Raw genomic sequence first — 18790 nt, 5'->3', positions numbered from 1 at the left:
AGAGGATATATTTGTATATTACAAATGAATAGACAGATATTCATATGTTTTTAATTTAATCCATTTGGTTTTAATTTTTCATAACCTTGCAATTCCATAAACACAGAATGTTTTATTATCACAGCCACAGTAATAGCATTTACCGGAAAACACGAATTAATCAAGTGTTTCAAAAGGAAGCCATTTTGATTCACCAAAACTTGGATTCAAAAGGCCCAAACTGCAGTAAGCATAACTCATAAAACTAAACATAAACACTTGTAGCTCTCAGAATGAAATGCTTATTCATTCTAGCATACTGTATATATGATTTATTACAGTATCATATAAAAAGCAGAAACTTTTCAGAAGTGATGTCTCTTCTGTAGTATGTGAACTTTTTTGAAAGACCAGACTGTCTTAATTTTTAATTTGTAACCCCAATACTTAGCACAGTGCTTTACACATAGTGAGGGTTTAATAAATGCTTTTTCATTCATTAATTTTCACAGGATAGTTGTCTCATGAAGTTGTTTTTATAGCCCTTCTTGTGATAGCCTTGTCTCAACATAGTGTATAAATTATGTATCTGTATTTTCAGTTATGTTCTTTTAACTATAGTCATTTTGTTGTTAACAATACCAATATTCTCCATATGAAGCCAGGAGACTTTGAATCATAAAACAGCATCACAAATGAACCAAAGAGCAATGGAAAGAGATATGTGTATGCATGTTTGTGAGTATGTATGTGTGTGCATGTGCCTGCTAGAGGATGTTGCCAGTAAGAGCTTGCATGTAAGAAGTAGTGTAAAGGACATAATTGAGAATGTAAATGATCAGAAAATGTGAGCCAATCATATAACAAAAATGGGAGGCATTTTGTATGTGTTGAATAAATGTTTTGAGGAATTAAGAAAAAATTTGGATATAGAATGCAAAGTCATGGAGAGTTTTCTATCTGTATTTTTGGAGAAAGTAACCACATAGATGAAACCACAAATCTCAAAACATGTCTGGTACCAATTCCCATTTTGAATAATAGTTAAACCTGGATATTTGAGACAAGAAAACCAAGTTACTTGGCATAACCCACCAAAAGTACTTTCTTTTCATTAGAAAAAATCTTCATCAAAACTCCAAGCTGATTTTGTAGTACAATTTCAGGAGAATAACAATTTAGATTTGAAAAGGATTATATACATAGTTTTAGTCCAAACCCCTAAATTTTTCAGATGAGAAAACCAAGATAAATAAATGTTAGATGCCAAAGTCATGTGATAATAAATAAACATGGCCAAGATATCAACCCCAAATTTTTTGCTTGTTGTAGACTCTTAAAAGGGCTCAAAGTGCTTGCCCATTATTCCATATCAATCCTTCCCTGTAACAATCAAGTCTTTCTCTAGTTCAGGGTTTTTTTGTGTAGTAGGCCCCTTTAAATGTTTAATAAAGTCAATACATAAAAATAGTGGGGTTTTTTTTGCAAGGTAAATGAGGTTAAATGGCTTGCCCAAGGCCACACAGCTAGGTAATTATTAAGTATCTGAGACCAGATTTGAACCCAGGTACTCCTGACTCCAAGGCCAGTGCTTTATCCACTACCACCTAGCCGCCCCCAAATAATGTTTTTAAATGCATACATTAAGATACATAGAATTGCAAAGGAAATCAAAGGTTGGTGAAAATAAATATGTAACTTTTTTCTCAGCAAAGTTCATAGTATAAGTTCACAGGTTAAGAACTCTTGCTTTACTTGCAATACATGACTTGTTTATTAGCATATTTTATAATATTGAGTTTCCATTTATTTCATTTGAATTTAGGAATTTATAGAAACCTTATCCAAGCTTCCATTATCACTTCATCACTCTCAAATATACAGACTGAAAGGATAGAGCACATTTTTTTTTTGCAAGGCAATGGGGTTAAGTGGTTTGCCCAAGGTCACACAGCTAGGTAATTATTAAGTGTCTGTGGCCGGATTTGAACTCAGGTACTCCTGACTCCAGGGCCGGTGCTCTATTCACTGCACCACCTAGCTGCCCCTGATAGAGCACATTTCTAAGAATTCCATGAAGCAAAGTGTTGGAAGACTGGCCCACAAGCATTGACTTGTCTATCTCCATCCACACTTAATAGAAGACCCATAAAACAAATAAGAACAAGTCCTGGAGATTATTCTGGTCACCTGAACTTTAATCATTTTTTACTAGTCATTATTTTTTTTAGAAAATATGGAACTAAACCAGAGTGGTTTCTTGGTACCATATTTGGTCAAGATACTGATAAAGGGGCAGCTTGGATAGAGTGCCGGCCCTGGTGTCAAGAGTACCTGAGTCCAAATCCGGCCTCAGACACTTAATAATTACCTAGCTGTGTGGCCTTGGGCAAGCCACTTAACCTCGTTTGCCTTGAAAAAACCTAAAAAAAAAAAGATACTGATAAGGTTCTGGGTGCATAGTGTTCAGTGTATTACCACTTCTTTTATAAACTTCAAAAACAAAAGCCCAAGGATAGCTGGATAGCAGAACTATTAGAATCCTTTTAAGCCAAGTCGTCTTGACTTTTGCCCTAAAATTCTTAAGAATCATAGACATGAAGGAAGCAAAAATTATATGGACAATATAGCTTCTAAAATGGGTTCATTTCATATATCTATATTCATTAATTTATCAATTTATCACAGAGATAACCTTGTAAAAAGAGACCTTTTACTGGTTAAAAAAATATTATCTCAACTAAGGTGAAAGGTATCTAATAGACATATATATATATATATATATATGAATATATTCAGAAGCTTTATACAATATTTTTTCATTTTTAGAGTTGTATTTGAAAGTTGCAGTGTAACTCTGAAACAAAATTTTTCAAGAGTAATTTCTAAATAATTATGTTCATTTATGTTGAAATATTGTTTATTATTTGCCTCTTGCTGATACCAACACAACACTCAAATGCACAAAGATTTAAACAACATGTGACTCACCATTTCACACTTTCTCTTTTCTCCATGTTTTGGACCACTTGTTCCCCTTTCTGATTTCTAACTTCCTTCATCTCTCATCTATGATCCTACACTCCCTGCTACAGAATCACATGCTCTTAGAAATCATATCCCAACTAATCAAAAATCTCTTCTGCAACATTCCTGACATTTCTCCTGCCTCAATGTGAGGACCTTCATTTTTGTATATCCCAAGGTATCCATTTTGGGATAGTTTTTATTATTCCTGGAGGCACACTCCAATTGGCAGGACAGGTCTGCCAATACTTGGGTTAGCTTTCTCAACTTCAAGTCTATATCCCTAAAATTATAGATCAGGAGGCCCCACTGATATGTATATCTTTAATAGAGAAGTCAGTTAACTTAAAAGAAATACATTTAATAAAATGGCATAATAAGAAGAGTAGCAACAAAACCTGCCCATAAACCTTAGATATTCCCACAGAGCATCATTAAGATGAATATATATATATATATATATATATGTGTATATACATATATATATATATAATATATATAGTAAACCATCATGGTGAGACATGCATATAGAAAACACATATGGCCAATGTATCAACATCTGAGGTGTGTGGACAGCTCACATTCATTATATACATAATTAATCACCACTATACATGAGTATAATGTCAATTCATGCATCTGATGCTGCAGGACTACTCATCTTTTGGTAATGTCATTGCAGCATCCCCACTGCCTCTGGTCTCCTATCTGGATTTGTAATCTCCACTGCTAAACACTGCTCCCCTAGACTTATAGTCTCCATTGTTAACTCTGGTCTTCTGAACTGATAGTTGCTCCTTGGCTATAGTCTTTACCAGATGACAGTGCTTAAGTGTAGACTTAGCCTCTGTTGGACATTGCTCTGGTATATGTTCCACTGCCTTGTTTCTATTCTAGCTGAAATCTTTGGCTAAGAGTAGTGATCTTATTTTCTGTCAGCTTAAGACCTACACATTATTTCTAATTTTTTAAGAAAAAACAGAAAATTGCCTGGGAGCCAGCAAAAACCTTCCCATCTTGTCCCAACTCCTTAAGTCTCTTATCTCCCTCAATAGGAGATCCTCAGTTGCAAAATACTATGCTATTTTTTAAAAATTGATAATATTTTGGGGCAGTTAAGTGGTACAGTGGATAGACCACTGGCCTTGGAATGAGGAGTACCTGACTTCAAATCCAGCCTCCAACACTTAATATTTACCTAGCTGTGTGGCCTTGGGCAAGCCACTTAACCCCATTGCCTTGAAAAATCTAAAACAAAAAAAATTGATAATATTTTGATAGTACCTTTTATGTCTATATTAGTTCCATTTCCCATTGTATCCCCTCTTTTTCATCTAGAGAACCATCCTTTATAACAAAGGATTTTTAAAAAGCAATTCATCAAAAATAATAAACCTATCAGGTAAGTTCACATTATATGTAGTGTTCAGTATCCATAGTTCCCCACTTTAACAGAAAGAAGGGGATGCATTTTCAGCTTTTTATTCATTCTATTTTAATTTTATGGTCCTTTCCATTTATATTATTATAGTCATTGTATATTTTTTCCTGGTCCTGCTTACTTCACTTTGTATCAATCTATATCTTCTCATTCCTTTATATATTCATTATGTCTTTTGGTACAGTAATATTTCATCCCATTTTATCTTTTTTGGTTACCAATATTTTTTATTTGATTAAGAAATCATACTATAGCCATAACTGTAAAAGATATCCGATGTGATTTTCTTCTTTTTTCATTTTAATTTAATTTTTAATTTATTCTTTAGAACAAAATGCAAGATGTCCCTAGCTAACTATCTTTTCCTTGGATTGTTCTTACTCATCCAGGGATTTAAATCTCTCAGAAACTTCACCTATATTTGGTGATTGGTTGACATACTTCCCAACTTTCAGTCTGTGAAAGCTAGGCTATAAACCAATATTCATTTATTTACCTCATAACTACCAAACTGCTTCAAAGTTAGGGTTCCCTAGTTTGTTTTTTTAACTCCATGTGTCTTCTGTTTTCCCCTTTAGATGACTGAATAGGGAAAGCTTAGAGAGGCAATTCCAAACCCAAGGGCCAAGGTAGACATATGGGAGACTGGCCATTGAGGGACCCATCCTAAGAGTGTGTACATCTAAATCACTAATTATTAGAGAAATGCAAATTAAAGCATCTCTGAGACACCACCTCACACCTCTCAGATTTGCCAATATGAACAGAAAGGACAATGATCAATGTTGGAAGGGATGTGGGAAATCTGAGACACTAATACATTGTTGGTGGAGCTGTGAACTCATCCAACCTTTCTGGAGATCAATTTGGAATTATTCTCAAAGGGCAACAAAAATGTGCATACCCTTTGATCCACCAATACCACTACCCAAGTATCTGCAGGATCTATACCCTGAAGAGATCATGAAAAAAGGGTAAAAACATTACTTGTACAAAAATGTTCATAGCAGCTTTGTTTGTGGTAGCAAGGAATTGGAAATTGAGTCAATATCCATCAGTTGGAGAGTGGCTTAATAAACTTGGTGTATGTATGTCATGGAACACTATTATTCTATTAGAAACCAGGAGGGATGGGAATTCAGGGAAGCCTGGAAGGATTTGCATGAATTGATGCTGAGCGAGATGAGAATATTGTACACCCTAACAGCAACGTGGGAGAGATGATCAAACTTAATGGACTTGCTCATACCAACAGGGCAACAATCAGGCACAATTTGGGGGCATCTTGATGGAGAATGCCATCTGTATCCTGAGAAAGAATAGTGAAGTTTGAACAAAGACCAAAGACTATTACTTTTAATTTTTAAAAAATGTTATCTTATTATGTAATTCTGCTATATATCATACTTTATGTTTCTTCCTTAGGGATATGATTTCTCTCTCATCACATTCAACTTAGATCAATGCTTACCATGGAAACAATGTAAAGACTAACAGACTGCCTTGGGGGGGGGGAAGCAAGATTAGGGGGAAAATTGTAACATGCAAAATAAATAAAATCTTTCTTTAAAAAAGAGTATGCACAATGTGCTCTGTCTGCAATCAGTCTTTGGGGAGGCTTAGTGAACCTGCTTTCAGGCATATGTCATAAAAGAGTCTTTCCCCAGTTGGAGTACTTCCAGATATTCTCTATTCCCTCTTGATTTACTTACATGGTGACAAAATATCTTGTTTACTGGCAACTATGTCAAAATGGAATGGGCAGACAAAAAGCCTGAACAGACAAAAGCTCTTTCTCTCAAGGCAACTTTTGAGTGGGCATGAAGAACTGCCGTATAACCTCCAAGCAAGGAGAAAAGTAACATTTTCTGTGGCTACCCTCCCTCCTCACCCAGATCATCATGTGATCATGAACACATGCCTGTCTCTGGCTACTCTCCCTCCTCACCCTATCACCAAGGGACCATGAATACATGCCCGTCTCTGTCTCTTCTGCCCCAACCATGTTCGTTCCTTCCTCATCTTTGTTGGTGAAATATCAAGATCTGGTGATCTTCAAAAAGAAGAGTCTCCAGAGGTCTGACAAATGTAGTCAATCGCCATCTGTTAGAGCTGTAATAGCTGGATCAGGTGAGGAGCCAGCCCAGCATTGAACTAGTCCAGCAGAATATATCCAGTAAACTAGTGGACAACCATTTTCTTGACTAGCACTAGAGGAGAATTTGGTGAGGGAAACATTTCTAACAGTGAGATTTAGTTTGGGCCCACTCTTTCCAAGAAAAAGGAGAGTGTGCTCCAGACTTTGTCCTTTGGCATCTCTAATAAGTCCTATTTCCTTTCTACATTGGGATCTTAGGATCATAGATTCAGAGCTGGAAGACACCTTAGAGGCCATCAAGTATAACACTCCCCACCATTCCCATTTTGCAAATGAGGAATAACAGCCCTTTGAGAACTCAGAAGCACCTGTCAGTGTTCACAAGTATTTTCTTCCCCAGGCAAAATTCTCTCCATCCATATTTGTATGACACAATCTTCAGTTTTCTCTATCCTGATTATCTATTTCTAGATTCACTCCAGTTTATCAGTGGCCTTCCTAAAATGTTGAGGATTCTATATTCTTATTAAATTTAATTAAATATAAACATGGAGGCAGCTAGGTGGCACAGTGGATAGAGCACTGGCCCTGGAGTCAGGAGTACCTGGGTTCAAATGTGACCTCAGACACTTAATAATTACCTAGCTGTGTGGCCTTGGGCAAGCCACTTAACCCCATTGCCTTGCAAAAACCTAAATAAATAAATGAATGAATGAATGAATGAATGAATGAATGAATAAAATAAACATGGAAAGATGTTGAGAATGACAACTTTGAGCTTTTCTGCTTTGCCATGTCAAGTCGCATCTGACTCTTGTTCTCCCTCCTATCAACATTGTCAAGTCTGTAAAATAAGGGCCAAATGAGGAGTCCTTGCTCAGAAACCTGAGCTAGTTCTGCTGTAAGTGTAAATTCTTAACAGATATACACACATACATATATGTGTGTGTCAGATATATATATGATAAACTAAATATTTTGATTATCTAAAATTGAAATTTCATATTAACAAAATTAATTTTGTTAACTAAACTAGGGTTAGAAAAAAATGGTCAACTGGGAAAAACAACAGTTTTTACCTCTGACAAGAATCTGGTATCCAGGGGCAGCTGGGTGGCGCAGTAGATAAAGCACCGTCCCTGGAGTCAGGAGTACCTGAGTTCAAATCCGCTCTCAGACACTTAATAATTACCTAGCTGTGTGGCCTTGGGCAAGCCACTGAACCCCATTTGCCTTGCAAAAATCTAAAAAAAAAAGAAAAAAAAAGAATCTGGTATCCAAGATTTGTAGAAAATTGATAGAAATATCTAAGACTAAGCCATTCCCTAGTGGATAATTGGTCAAAATAAATGGATAAACATTCCTCAAAAGAAGAATTGTTGAATATTAGCAACCATATGAAAGTTCCAAATCCTAATAATAAAAAATAATAGAAATCAAAACAACATAGAGGTTTCACCTCATATTCAACAAATTGGCAAAGAAGATGAGATGATACTAGTGAATGTTGGAGATAGTATACTTATTTGGTTGGTTGATGAATGGCATAAAGAAGTATTAATCTCTACTTAGCAAAAGAAAGCCTTATTTATGTGATACAGTTTTTATTCATGTGGTAATGATCCACCAACTTTATATTCTCTTACCACTTATTATGAAATGTATTAGACATGTGTTTAATAATCTTTTGTCTCATAAGATAACTAAATCAGAATGAAATTTTATTTAGTTTGGATTTTGGAAGAAAGTTTTTTTAATCTATCTGAAATTTAAAGGGTACAGAAAGTTTTTTCTATTGAATTGCTGTGCAAATCGGCCTATGCACTGCTAAAAAGTGAAAGACATCAAAAAAAAAATCAAGTGCTCAAGTCTAAAAATATGGAGGCCAAATGAACAGCAAATTGAGATTTATGCAGCAAAAAACAAGCACCACCCACCCCCTTACAGTTGTCACATCTTTGAAAGTATCTTATTTGACTAGATAGGCCTTATTAGTTATAGAAATAAATGCAAATATTTTGAGTTGTAATGATAGTTTATATGTATATACTTCAACTTACGAGTATCATAAGTAATTGCAATATATGGTGGTGGTTTACAAAACATACATATTTATTTGCAAATGTGTCTACATATATATTTGAAAGGTAGATAATGTAACTATTATTACACACTTTCAACAGATAAGAGAAATGAAAGGTTATTACTTGTCATTAGTGGATAGTTAGCAAAGTCAAAAAATTAAGTACTTTGATTTTTTTTGCAATTATGTATAAAAATATGAAATTGTGACTTAAGCTCAGTGACACAATGAGAGAACATTTAGGTAGGAAAGTAGTACAATGTATAAACATGTATCTTAATGTTTTTATACAGATGAAAATGAGCAGCTAAAGAAAAACAATGGTATCCTGAGGGAGAAGTTAAAATCTCATGAGCAGGTGAGACTTAATGTGCTGAGACCTTAAATTGAAAGGGAAAAAAGATAAAAAAAGAATGGTTATATTTGCAAAATACTTTTTTTTGTTTTGGTACTTCAATATATTTATTATATCATAAGTGGGAACACTCCATTGATGCAGATAGCAACTCCATATTTTAGATGACCTTTATGAATTGCCAAATTATTTACTCCCTGGTGACCAACCATTAAATGACATGCTTTTTTGAATTTAGCTGGGCTGGTCTCCAAGCCCACATTCAATGCCTTTCCATTGAATATAGTCTTCAAAAACTCATTATGGCATGTTGAGTAATTGAAGTGAATTGAACTTCAATTTACAAAATACAATGAAAAGTTATTGAAACACTTTTTTCTAAAGTAGAATTTAACTTCCAAGGAAGAAGAAGAATCGGTGTGGAGTCCAAAAAGAATATAGAGAATATCAATCAGAATTGTACCAGTAAATTTCTTTTACTGCATTAAACAACAAATAGGTTCTACTTTCTCTAACACATTCTTCTTTCATTCTTTTAATGGGGTTCTTGATTGTTCATAACACTCCTAAATGAGTCTTAATGTTTTTAAATTATAAAGTAGACAAATATCTCTCTCTCTCTCTCTCTCTCTCTCTCTCTCTCTCTCTCTCTCTCTCTCTCTCTCTCTCTCCCCTCCCTCCCTCCCTCCCTCCCTCCCTCCCTCTCAGGTCTTTGATTTTATTGGTAGAGGTAACTCCAATGAAAAAGCTCCTGAGTGTTTAAGTATCTTGCCTAGGTCCACATAACCAGTGTGTATTTCTCATATCAAGATTTGAACAGGGGGCAGCTAGGTGGCACAGTGGATAAAGCACCGGCCCTGAAGTCAGGAGTACCTGGGTTCAAATCTGGTCTCAAACACTTAATAAGTACCTAGCTGTGTGGCCTTGGGCAAGCCACTTAACCCCATTGCCTTGCAAAAACCTAAAAAAAAAAAGATTTGAACAAAAAAATAAAAATAAAAAAAGATTTGAACACAAATCTTCCCAATTCTGAGAATAGTTTTCTATCTATTGTATTATGCTGCCTCTCCAGATGTGTTTGTTGCATATATGCAACATATATAAATATATTTGTATATGGAAATTTTTTTTTCTCATCTTCAGTTAACCATTGCACTTTCCATTTGTCATCTACGTGATGAAGCACTTTAAGTGGATTACAAGTGAACTGCTTCCAGAAGGCCCTCTAAAGCTTCTGCCATTTTTAACTTCTATTAAAAAGTCGAAACCTCAGATCCAAATTCAGGCATGAATCAAGTTTGCAGAGTCTGTGCCTTAACAATAGCAGAAAAAGATGCTAGCCTAGCACCCAAGCAGTTGATGCTGGAGCTATAGCAGAAGAAATGGCCAGCACAACCTCTGGGAGGTAAAGTAGTTAGGTGTATGCAGCAGCCATGCTACCAACACCTAGGCAACAGTCAATCACAGCTGGTAGAGATCTGTCAGGCTCACAACTGACAGATCAACCCTGGTTTCATGCCTGTAGGAGCAGGAGACAAAGAAGCCAAGTCAAAAACTCAGTCAGTAACATTGAGAGACCAAGCCAAAACCCAGGAATTCATGCAGAAATCAGAAAGCAGAAACTAATCTTTTTTTTTGGGGGGGGGGGGTAACAAGTCAATGGGGTTAAGTAACTTGCCCAAGGTCACACAGCTAGGTAATTATTAAGTGTCTGAGACTGGATTTGAACTCAGATCCTCCTGACTCCAGGGCTGTTGGTGCTCCATTCACTGCGCCACCTAGCTGCCCCAGCAGCAACTAATCTTAACTACATCAAATACTAGATACAATTTGCCTATACCATCCAAGAGTAAGAGAAAAATCTGAATCTGACCTAAGCACAAAATCCTACTCCAGAAACTGAGATAGGAGATAAGAGTAAACTGAAGAAATGTTTGAAATGAAGAAATATTGTACATTGAAAGAAGGCCAAAGAGTAGACCCAGAAAAGGTCAAAGTAGAGTCTCAGAGAAAGTCCTATCCACAAAGACTGCCAGAGTACCTGGAAGAAATTTTAAAATAAATACAAGATATTGTGTTGAAAGAAACTATGACTAGTGGGGAAGGCATGACAAAGAACATTAAAATAGCTTTAAACAAAGAATGATAAACTTCACCCCCAAATTAAAATTAGCCTATTAAAAAACATAGCAGGAAATGTTCAAAAAAAAAAATGATTGGGTGGAAAGAATGGAAACAGAAGAAAATGTAGTTCCATACTATCAGAAGCAATTGACCTAAAAAATAAATCATGGATCAATCACCTAAGAATAATTGTCAGAAAATTAAGATTACCCTCATCCCCCTGAAAAAAATCTTAAATAAAATGTTTAAAGAAATTATAAATGGGGGCAGCTAGGTGGCACAGTGGATAGAGCACTGGCCCTGGAGTCAGGAGTACCTGAGTTCAAATCCGGCCTCAGACATTTAATAATCACCTAGCTGTGTGGCCTTGGACAAGCTACTTAACCACATTGCCTTGCAAAAAAAAAAAGAAATTATAAATGAAAACTGCTCAGATTCTTGGATCAGAGGATAATATGAAAATGTAAAGAATCCACTGGCTGCCACCTTAAAGAAACTCCAAAATGAAATTTCTCAATAACACTGTAGGTAAACTTCACAACTTCCAAATCAAAGGGAAAAAAATGTTACAAACAGCTTTAAAAAAAAAAAAGAATGTCAAAGATCCACTGTCAGGATCACCCTGACTTGGCAGGTATCATTATAAAGAAAAGGACAGCAAGGAATACAGTATTTTAAAAGGCAAAAAGTCTTACTAGCAAGAATAAACTATCTGGCAAAACTATGTATAATCTCAGAAAGGAAAATGAACTTTTAATGAAATAGAGATTTCCAAGTATGATTGATAAAAAGACAAAAAGGATTAGAAAATTTCAAATGCAGCTATAGGATTTAAGAGAAATCTAGAAAGATAATTACTTTTGATTAGTTGGAAGAGATTATTCCCTGATAATTTGTTTTACTTTCAATAGGGGGAGGAAAAACTCTCTTCTTGAGAACCCCAATATCATCAAAGGTCACCAGACACAGAATCAGGACACAGTTTTATTCTACTTTGATGGTTTAAGGAGAAGGAAACAGAAGGGGAAAGGAAATGCTGGAGGGAGAAGGAAGAAAGGGAAGAGAACCTAGTAATCAATAATAGGGATACAAGATATGAAGAGTGAACAAACAGAAGAACAGAGTCAAGGGAATAGGTATCTCATGAAGCTAGTTTCATCTGAACTAGACAAAAGAAGGATGAATATGCACAGTTTTGGGGAGAGGTACTTTAAACTCAATAGGGAAATAGGAGAGGATAGAAAAACAAAGTAGAGAGAAAGATTTAAGAGAGAGAGCAGAGGGGCAGCTAGGTGGCATAGTGGATAAAGCACCAGCCCTGGAGTCAGGAGTACCTGAGTTCAAATTCAGTCTCAGACACTTAATAATTACCTAGCTGTGTGGCCTTGGGCAAGCCACTTAACCCCATTTGCCTTGCAAAAAAAACTAAAAAGAGAGAGAGAGAGAGAGAGAGAGAGCAGAGAGCAGGATAGGTTAGGGAGCAATGAGAAACCAAACAAAACAATCTGAGTATAAAGTATAAAGGAGGAAATGAATGAAAGAATGAAAATGTAAAATTTGGAAAAAGAGAATATGAGATGGGGTGATGCAGCAAAAACTGATGCTTCAATTATAGATCATTAGAGTGAAATCTCTTTTGTCACCTTCCCTTTTGTAAATGAGGAATCAAGAACAAAGATAAGAAAAATTACAAGTGGATAGGATGGAGGGAGATACACAATAAATAAGCATAATAATGAATGTGAAATGGAAGGAATTCTCCAACAGAATAGAAGCAAACAGCAGAAAGGATTAAAAAGCAAAATCCAACAGTATGTTTATTTACAAGAGATAAACTTGAAACCTAAATATTCACATACAGTTAAAATAGAGGGTCTGGAGCAAATCTATTGAATCAGGTAAATTCAAGGGATCAGTCATGATTTCAAGAAACAATGACAATAAAAATAGATGTAATAAAAAAGATAACCATGGAAAATTATGATTAAAGGCATCATCTATAATTAGCCACTGCATTTATATATTTACATAAATATATATATATATATATATCATTGAATACATATATAAATTATTGATATGTATAAATTACTGATATTGGCATATACATATGCAGTGAATGACATTGCATCTAAACTCAATTAAGATGCTCTTTGAATTGTAGAAAGAAATAAACAGTAAAACCAAATTAGAAGGAACCTCAGTTTATGCCTTTCAAATCTAAAGAAATCTGATAAAAAAGATAAATATATAGTAGTAGTTAAGAACCTCAATAAAACTTTGTTAAACTAGACATGGGGGCAACTAGGCAGCACAGTGGATAGAGTACCATCCCTGGAGTCAGGGGAACCTGAGTTTAAATGTGATCTCAAACACTTAATACTTACTTAGCTGTGTGATTTTGGGCAAGTCACTTAACCCTAATATCTTACCAAAAAGAAGCACCCCCAAAAAACTACAAAATATTAATATCTGTTGACATACAAAATAAGGATAGAAAGAAATTTATATATTTCCCCATTGAAGCATGACATTTTTATGAAAATTGACCACATTTAGGGGCATAAAAACTTCACAAATAGATGCAGGAAAAGAAGAATTATTAAGAATATACTTTATTAACATAATGAAGTAAAATTTGTATTCCATAATGAGTCTTTGAAGAAAGCAATATAAATTAATTAAAATTAGTTATAAAAAATTATTCTTAATTTTTAAAATTAATTTTTAAAAAATTATCCAAGACTAAATAATTTAATCCTGAAGAATTAATGAATTAAAAAGACACACAATAGATACAAAAGCAAAAAAAATTTTAGCAAACAAAATGGCAACAATGAAACAACATACCAGAACTTTTGTAATGTAGCTAAAGCAATCTTTTTGGGAGAAATTCATTTATTTAAATGTATTCATCAACAAAGGACAATGAATTGGCCGTGGGAATTCTAAAATAACTAGAAAAGTAGCCAACTAAAAATTTTCACTTACACATCAAAATAGAAAGTTTGAAAATCAAAAAAGATTTTAAAAAAATTAAAAACAAACAAATTTGGTAAATAATGTTGGAGTTTAAAAACCTAGTGCAATATGTAAAGAATTAGCTAGTCTGATTTTAAAGAGAGGGGGGGAAATTGTATCTAAAATTAAAAAGGAGAATTCGCAAAAAATGAAATAAATCAATTATCAAGAACTATTCTGTCCAGTCTGGTACCAACAAAACCAATAATTGGGTTGAACAAAAATATTTGAAAATCTAAAGAAATTTGAGAACCAGATGAATCTTCAAATGAATTCCCTCAAACTTTCAAAGAGTAATTATTCCAGTATTATATAAACAATTTACAAAAACAGAAAAAGAAAGGATACTTTCAAACTCTGATTCAATTATGTTTTTGATACCTAAACCAGGGAAAAACAAAGGCAAGAAAAAAAACTTTAAACCAATGTTCCTAATAAACCTAATGTAAATATTTTTAATAGCTAAAAAATTTCATCTTGTTAAAAATATTAGACATTATAATCAGGTTGGGGTTATCTGAGAAATACAAAATCAGTTCAACAAATATTATAGGGAGAATAGGCCTTAGCATGTACTCCAACAAGGGTCTTCATTAGACATTCCTCCTTTCCCCCATTATATAAGGAAAACTATAAACATGATAGGCAAAATTAATAGCAAAAATAACACAACGAACCTGGTTATTTCAATAGATGCTAGAAAAAACTTTTCATAAATCCATCACCTATTTCTGTTAAAAAACAAACAAACAAAGTAGGAAATAGGAATAAATGTACTATCTCCTTGATATGGTAAATTCTAAAACCAAAAGCCAATATTATATGTAATGGAGAAGGGAGATCCATTATCATCAATAATATTTAATGTAGCAGTGGTGGTAGTAGTGGTAGTGATACTGGTACTAGTTAAAACTAACTTTTATATTGTACTTTAACATTTGCAAAGTGCTTATATATGTTATCTCCTTCGATTTGCTCTCTGATATACAACAAAAAGAAACTGAATAAAACTGAATAAAAGTATAAGAAAAAAAGGAGGAAACAAAAATATTGTAAATCTTCATAATTCATCAGCATTTCTGTATAGTATCAACAGAACTCCAGAAGGAAGAGGTAGAAAGTAAAAATCCACTCAAAATAGCTACAGAACATATAAAATATTTGCAAGCTCTATCAATACCCACAAGAACTACATAAATTTTAATCACATTTATTATAAGAATAAATATAGACCTAAATTAGTAGAGAAATAATCATTATTTGTTGTTTGACTATGGCAAAATAATAAAAATGGCAATACTATCTAAATTAATTTACTTTTAATTTTCATTTTTTGAAATTTTCAGTGCCATGCCAACCAAACTAACAAATAATTAGTTTTTAGAGACAGAAAAATTAATAATAATGAAATTAATTTAGAGAAACAAATATTCAATACTTTAAAAAGAAGTAGTGGGGGAAAAAAGGGAAGGAAGAAAATCTAACAGTACCTGATCTCAAATTATGCTAAAGTGGCAATCAACAAAATAGTTTGATACTGCTTAAGAAATAGAGCTTTATCAGTGGAACAAATTAGTATACAATATACATAAGGAAATGAATACAGATTTGTGTTTGGTATTTTCAAGTACCCCAGATACTGAGGAAAGAACTAATCCTTTGCTTTAAAAAAAATCCTTGGGAATATTGTAAAGCAATCTGGCAGAAAATAGATACATACCAACATCTTCTACTGATTAATAAAATAAGCTATAATGAATCTATATGATTTAGACATAAGGGGTGACATCATAATCAAAGTAGAAGAGGAAGGAAGAAATTATCTTTCAGATTTATGAAGAGGGAAAGAGAGTTCATTACTAAACAAGGAATGGAGAGGAACTCAGAAGATAAAAGAGACAACTTTGATTACATAAAATTTCAAAAGTTTTGCATAAGCAAAACCAATACAGCTAAAATTAGAAGGAACACATAACTGGGGAGACGAGAAGAATCTTTGCAATAGGTTTATCTGATAAGATTCTCATTTCCAGACAGCTAAGTAATTGATTCAAATTTTGTATGAACAAGGATCATGTGCAAGTTGACAAAGGATAATTTGAAAATGGAAGAAATCCCAAGCTATCAGTAGCCATATGAAATAAATGTCCCAAATCCACTGATAATAAGAAAAATGCAAATTAAAACTATCATTTCCTGCAGATATATATTACCAAAACTAACCCCAAAACTAAAAGAATCCCCAAAAGAACCCAAAACTAAAAAAAACCTAAAATAGTATTAAATTCAGCAAAATTTACTATGTTAAATAAATCTATATACATTAGATTTATTTATATTACCAGTAAAACAGATTAGCTCAAGATGGAAAAAGAGATTCCGTTCAGTATAACTATAGAATGAACAAAATATTTGGGAATCTACCTACATTCTCTCATACAGGAACCATGTGAATATAACAAAACTTTTATAGAAAGCTTTAAATTTGCAATATAGAAATAGAAACCTCAATAAGTCTAGAAATATTTGTTCTTGAGCAGAATTTAATTATGTAATAAAAATAACAATAATCTCTAAATTAATTTACTTATGTGGGATCATGCCAATCAGTCTCCCAAAGGATTATTGTATAGATCTAGAAAAAAAATGAAATTTCTATGGAAGAAAAAAAAATCAAGAATCTCAAAAGAAATAAAGGGGGAAAAGTTGGAGTAAAGGAAACCTAGCAGTTTTCAAACTACACTACAAACTGTAATCAACAAAGTTATTTACTACTGGTTTAAAAAAATCAGTGAAATAAATTAGGTACACAACATAAAAAGGCAAATGACTATAATGGCTAATGTTTGATGAATCCAAAGGCCCCAGGTCCTATAGTAAAAAATTTATTCTTTGATAACCCTGTTGAGGAAACCAAGCATACTCTCTGGAAAAAGCTAGATATAGACTAACATTCACAGAAAATACCTAAAAATATCCTTTAAATTGATACATGCCAGGGGCGGCTAGGTGGCGCAGTGGATAAAGCACCGGCCCTGGAGTCAGGAGTACCTGGGTTCAAATGCAGTCTCAGACACTTAATAATTACCTGGCTCTGTGTGGCCTTGGGCAAGCCACTTAACCCCATTGCCTTGCAAAAAAAAAAAAAAGAATTCAATAAATTGATACATGCCTTAGATATTGAAAGTCACATTTAGAAATGGTTAAAAATAGAAAAATAAACTTGGAACAGACTAGATAATGAAAAAATAAGAAGTGAACTCAATTCAGTGTTTAATAAACCTGAGAACATAGGGTTTATCCTTTATTCTTTTTAGGGTTTTTTTTTTTTGCAAGGCAATGGGATTAAGTGGCTTGCCCAAGGTCACACAGCTAATGTCTGAGGCCGTATTTGAACCCAGGTACTCCTGACTCCAGGGCCAGTGCTCTATCCACTGTGCAACCTAGTCACCCCAATTAAATGCATTTTATTTTTGTTTTTGTTTTTAGGTTGTTGGGTTTTTTGCAAGGCAATGGGGTTAAGTGGCTTGCCCAAGGCCACACAGCTAGGTAATTATTAAGTGTCTGAGGTTGGATTTGAACTCAGGTACTCCTGACTCCAGGGCCGGTGCTCTATCCACTGCGCCACCTAGCTGCCCCAATATCCTTCATTCTTGAAGATCATGACATCAGGGAGGTGATGCCATGACAAGTACATGAATTGAATTGGAGTGTGAGGAATGCTGTGCTAAGTCACCAGCCTCACTTTCTCCACTAGAACCATCTGGGTCCAGTGTCCACATATGAATGAGAACAACTGGAGATGACCTTGCATGCAAAAAAAGTAGGATTAGGTGACTTGTTAGTAAATGTCTGAGGCTGTCAAACTCCTGTCCTTCTAACTCCAAGGCTAGTACTCTATCCGCTGTGCCATTTAAATTAAACCATATAAATACAACATAGAAACAGAATCTTAAACCACATAAAGACAACACAGATAAAGTTTATACCATAAGAAAAATTGAAAGAGAATTAGTCAGCTACTCTTCATAGGATTTTAGTAGACAATAAACCCTGAATGAGCCAGTTGTATGACATGGTTACCTAATAAGCTAAGCTCTATTATCAATGATAGTACAGTGCCTAGAATTAGGAATATGATATTTTCTATCATACTCAGCTCTTGTCAAACTGCAAGACTTTACCTTGTTCTGGGTATGACTGGTTTTCAGTACCAAAGGTTTTAATTTAAAGAAGACATTAATAGAATGAGTCCAGAGGAAGATAAATAGGATGGTACAGAAGTCAACATGGAAACCATTTCATATGAGGAGTAATTAAACAAACTGGAACTATTACCCTGAAGAAGAAAAAACTTGAAGGGACAAGTGGTAAGAAGAGTTTTTTCAAAGAGACTCCAGGGAGGCGGCTAGGTGGCGCAGTGGATAGAGCACCGGCCCTGGAGTCAGGAGTACCTGAGTTCAAGTCCGGTCTCAAACACTTAATAATTACCTAGCTGTGTGGTCTTGGGCAAGCCACTTAACCCCATTTGCCTTACAAAAACCTAAAAAAAAAAGAGACTCCAGGAAAGAGAAATTAATCTTAGATAGGATTAATGAAGAGAAGTTTCAGGGAGGGACATTTTTAGCACAATATAAAAAAAAGACTTTTCTAATTAAAATT

The 18790-nt window shown here is 34.2% G+C and overlaps 1 protein-coding gene across 4 annotated transcripts in view; it reads left to right on the top strand.

Annotated features, from left to right (window-relative positions):
• The window catches only part of CCDC152 (coiled-coil domain containing 152), a 101146-nt gene that overhangs the window by 52367 nt on the left and 29989 nt on the right, over positions 1–18790 (top strand). For all 4 annotated transcript variants that reach the window (XR_012472765.1, XM_074208310.1, XM_074208308.1 and 1 more), the window contains one exon: positions 8922–8986. Coding sequence is in view for 3 of the 4 variants with exons in the window: in XM_074208310.1 (XP_074064411.1) it covers positions 8922–8986 (65 nt within the window). In the remaining variant the exon portion in view is untranslated. The remainder of the gene's footprint in view (positions 1–8921; positions 8987–18790) is intronic.

This window comes from Macrotis lagotis, chromosome X, assembly GCF_037893015.1.
Source record: "Macrotis lagotis isolate mMagLag1 chromosome X, bilby.v1.9.chrom.fasta, whole genome shotgun sequence".
NCBI lineage: Eukaryota > Metazoa > Chordata > Mammalia > Peramelemorphia > Peramelidae > Macrotis > Macrotis lagotis.
Note: the sequence above shows the minus strand (reverse complement) of the source record. Positions and strands in the feature narration are given on the sequence as shown.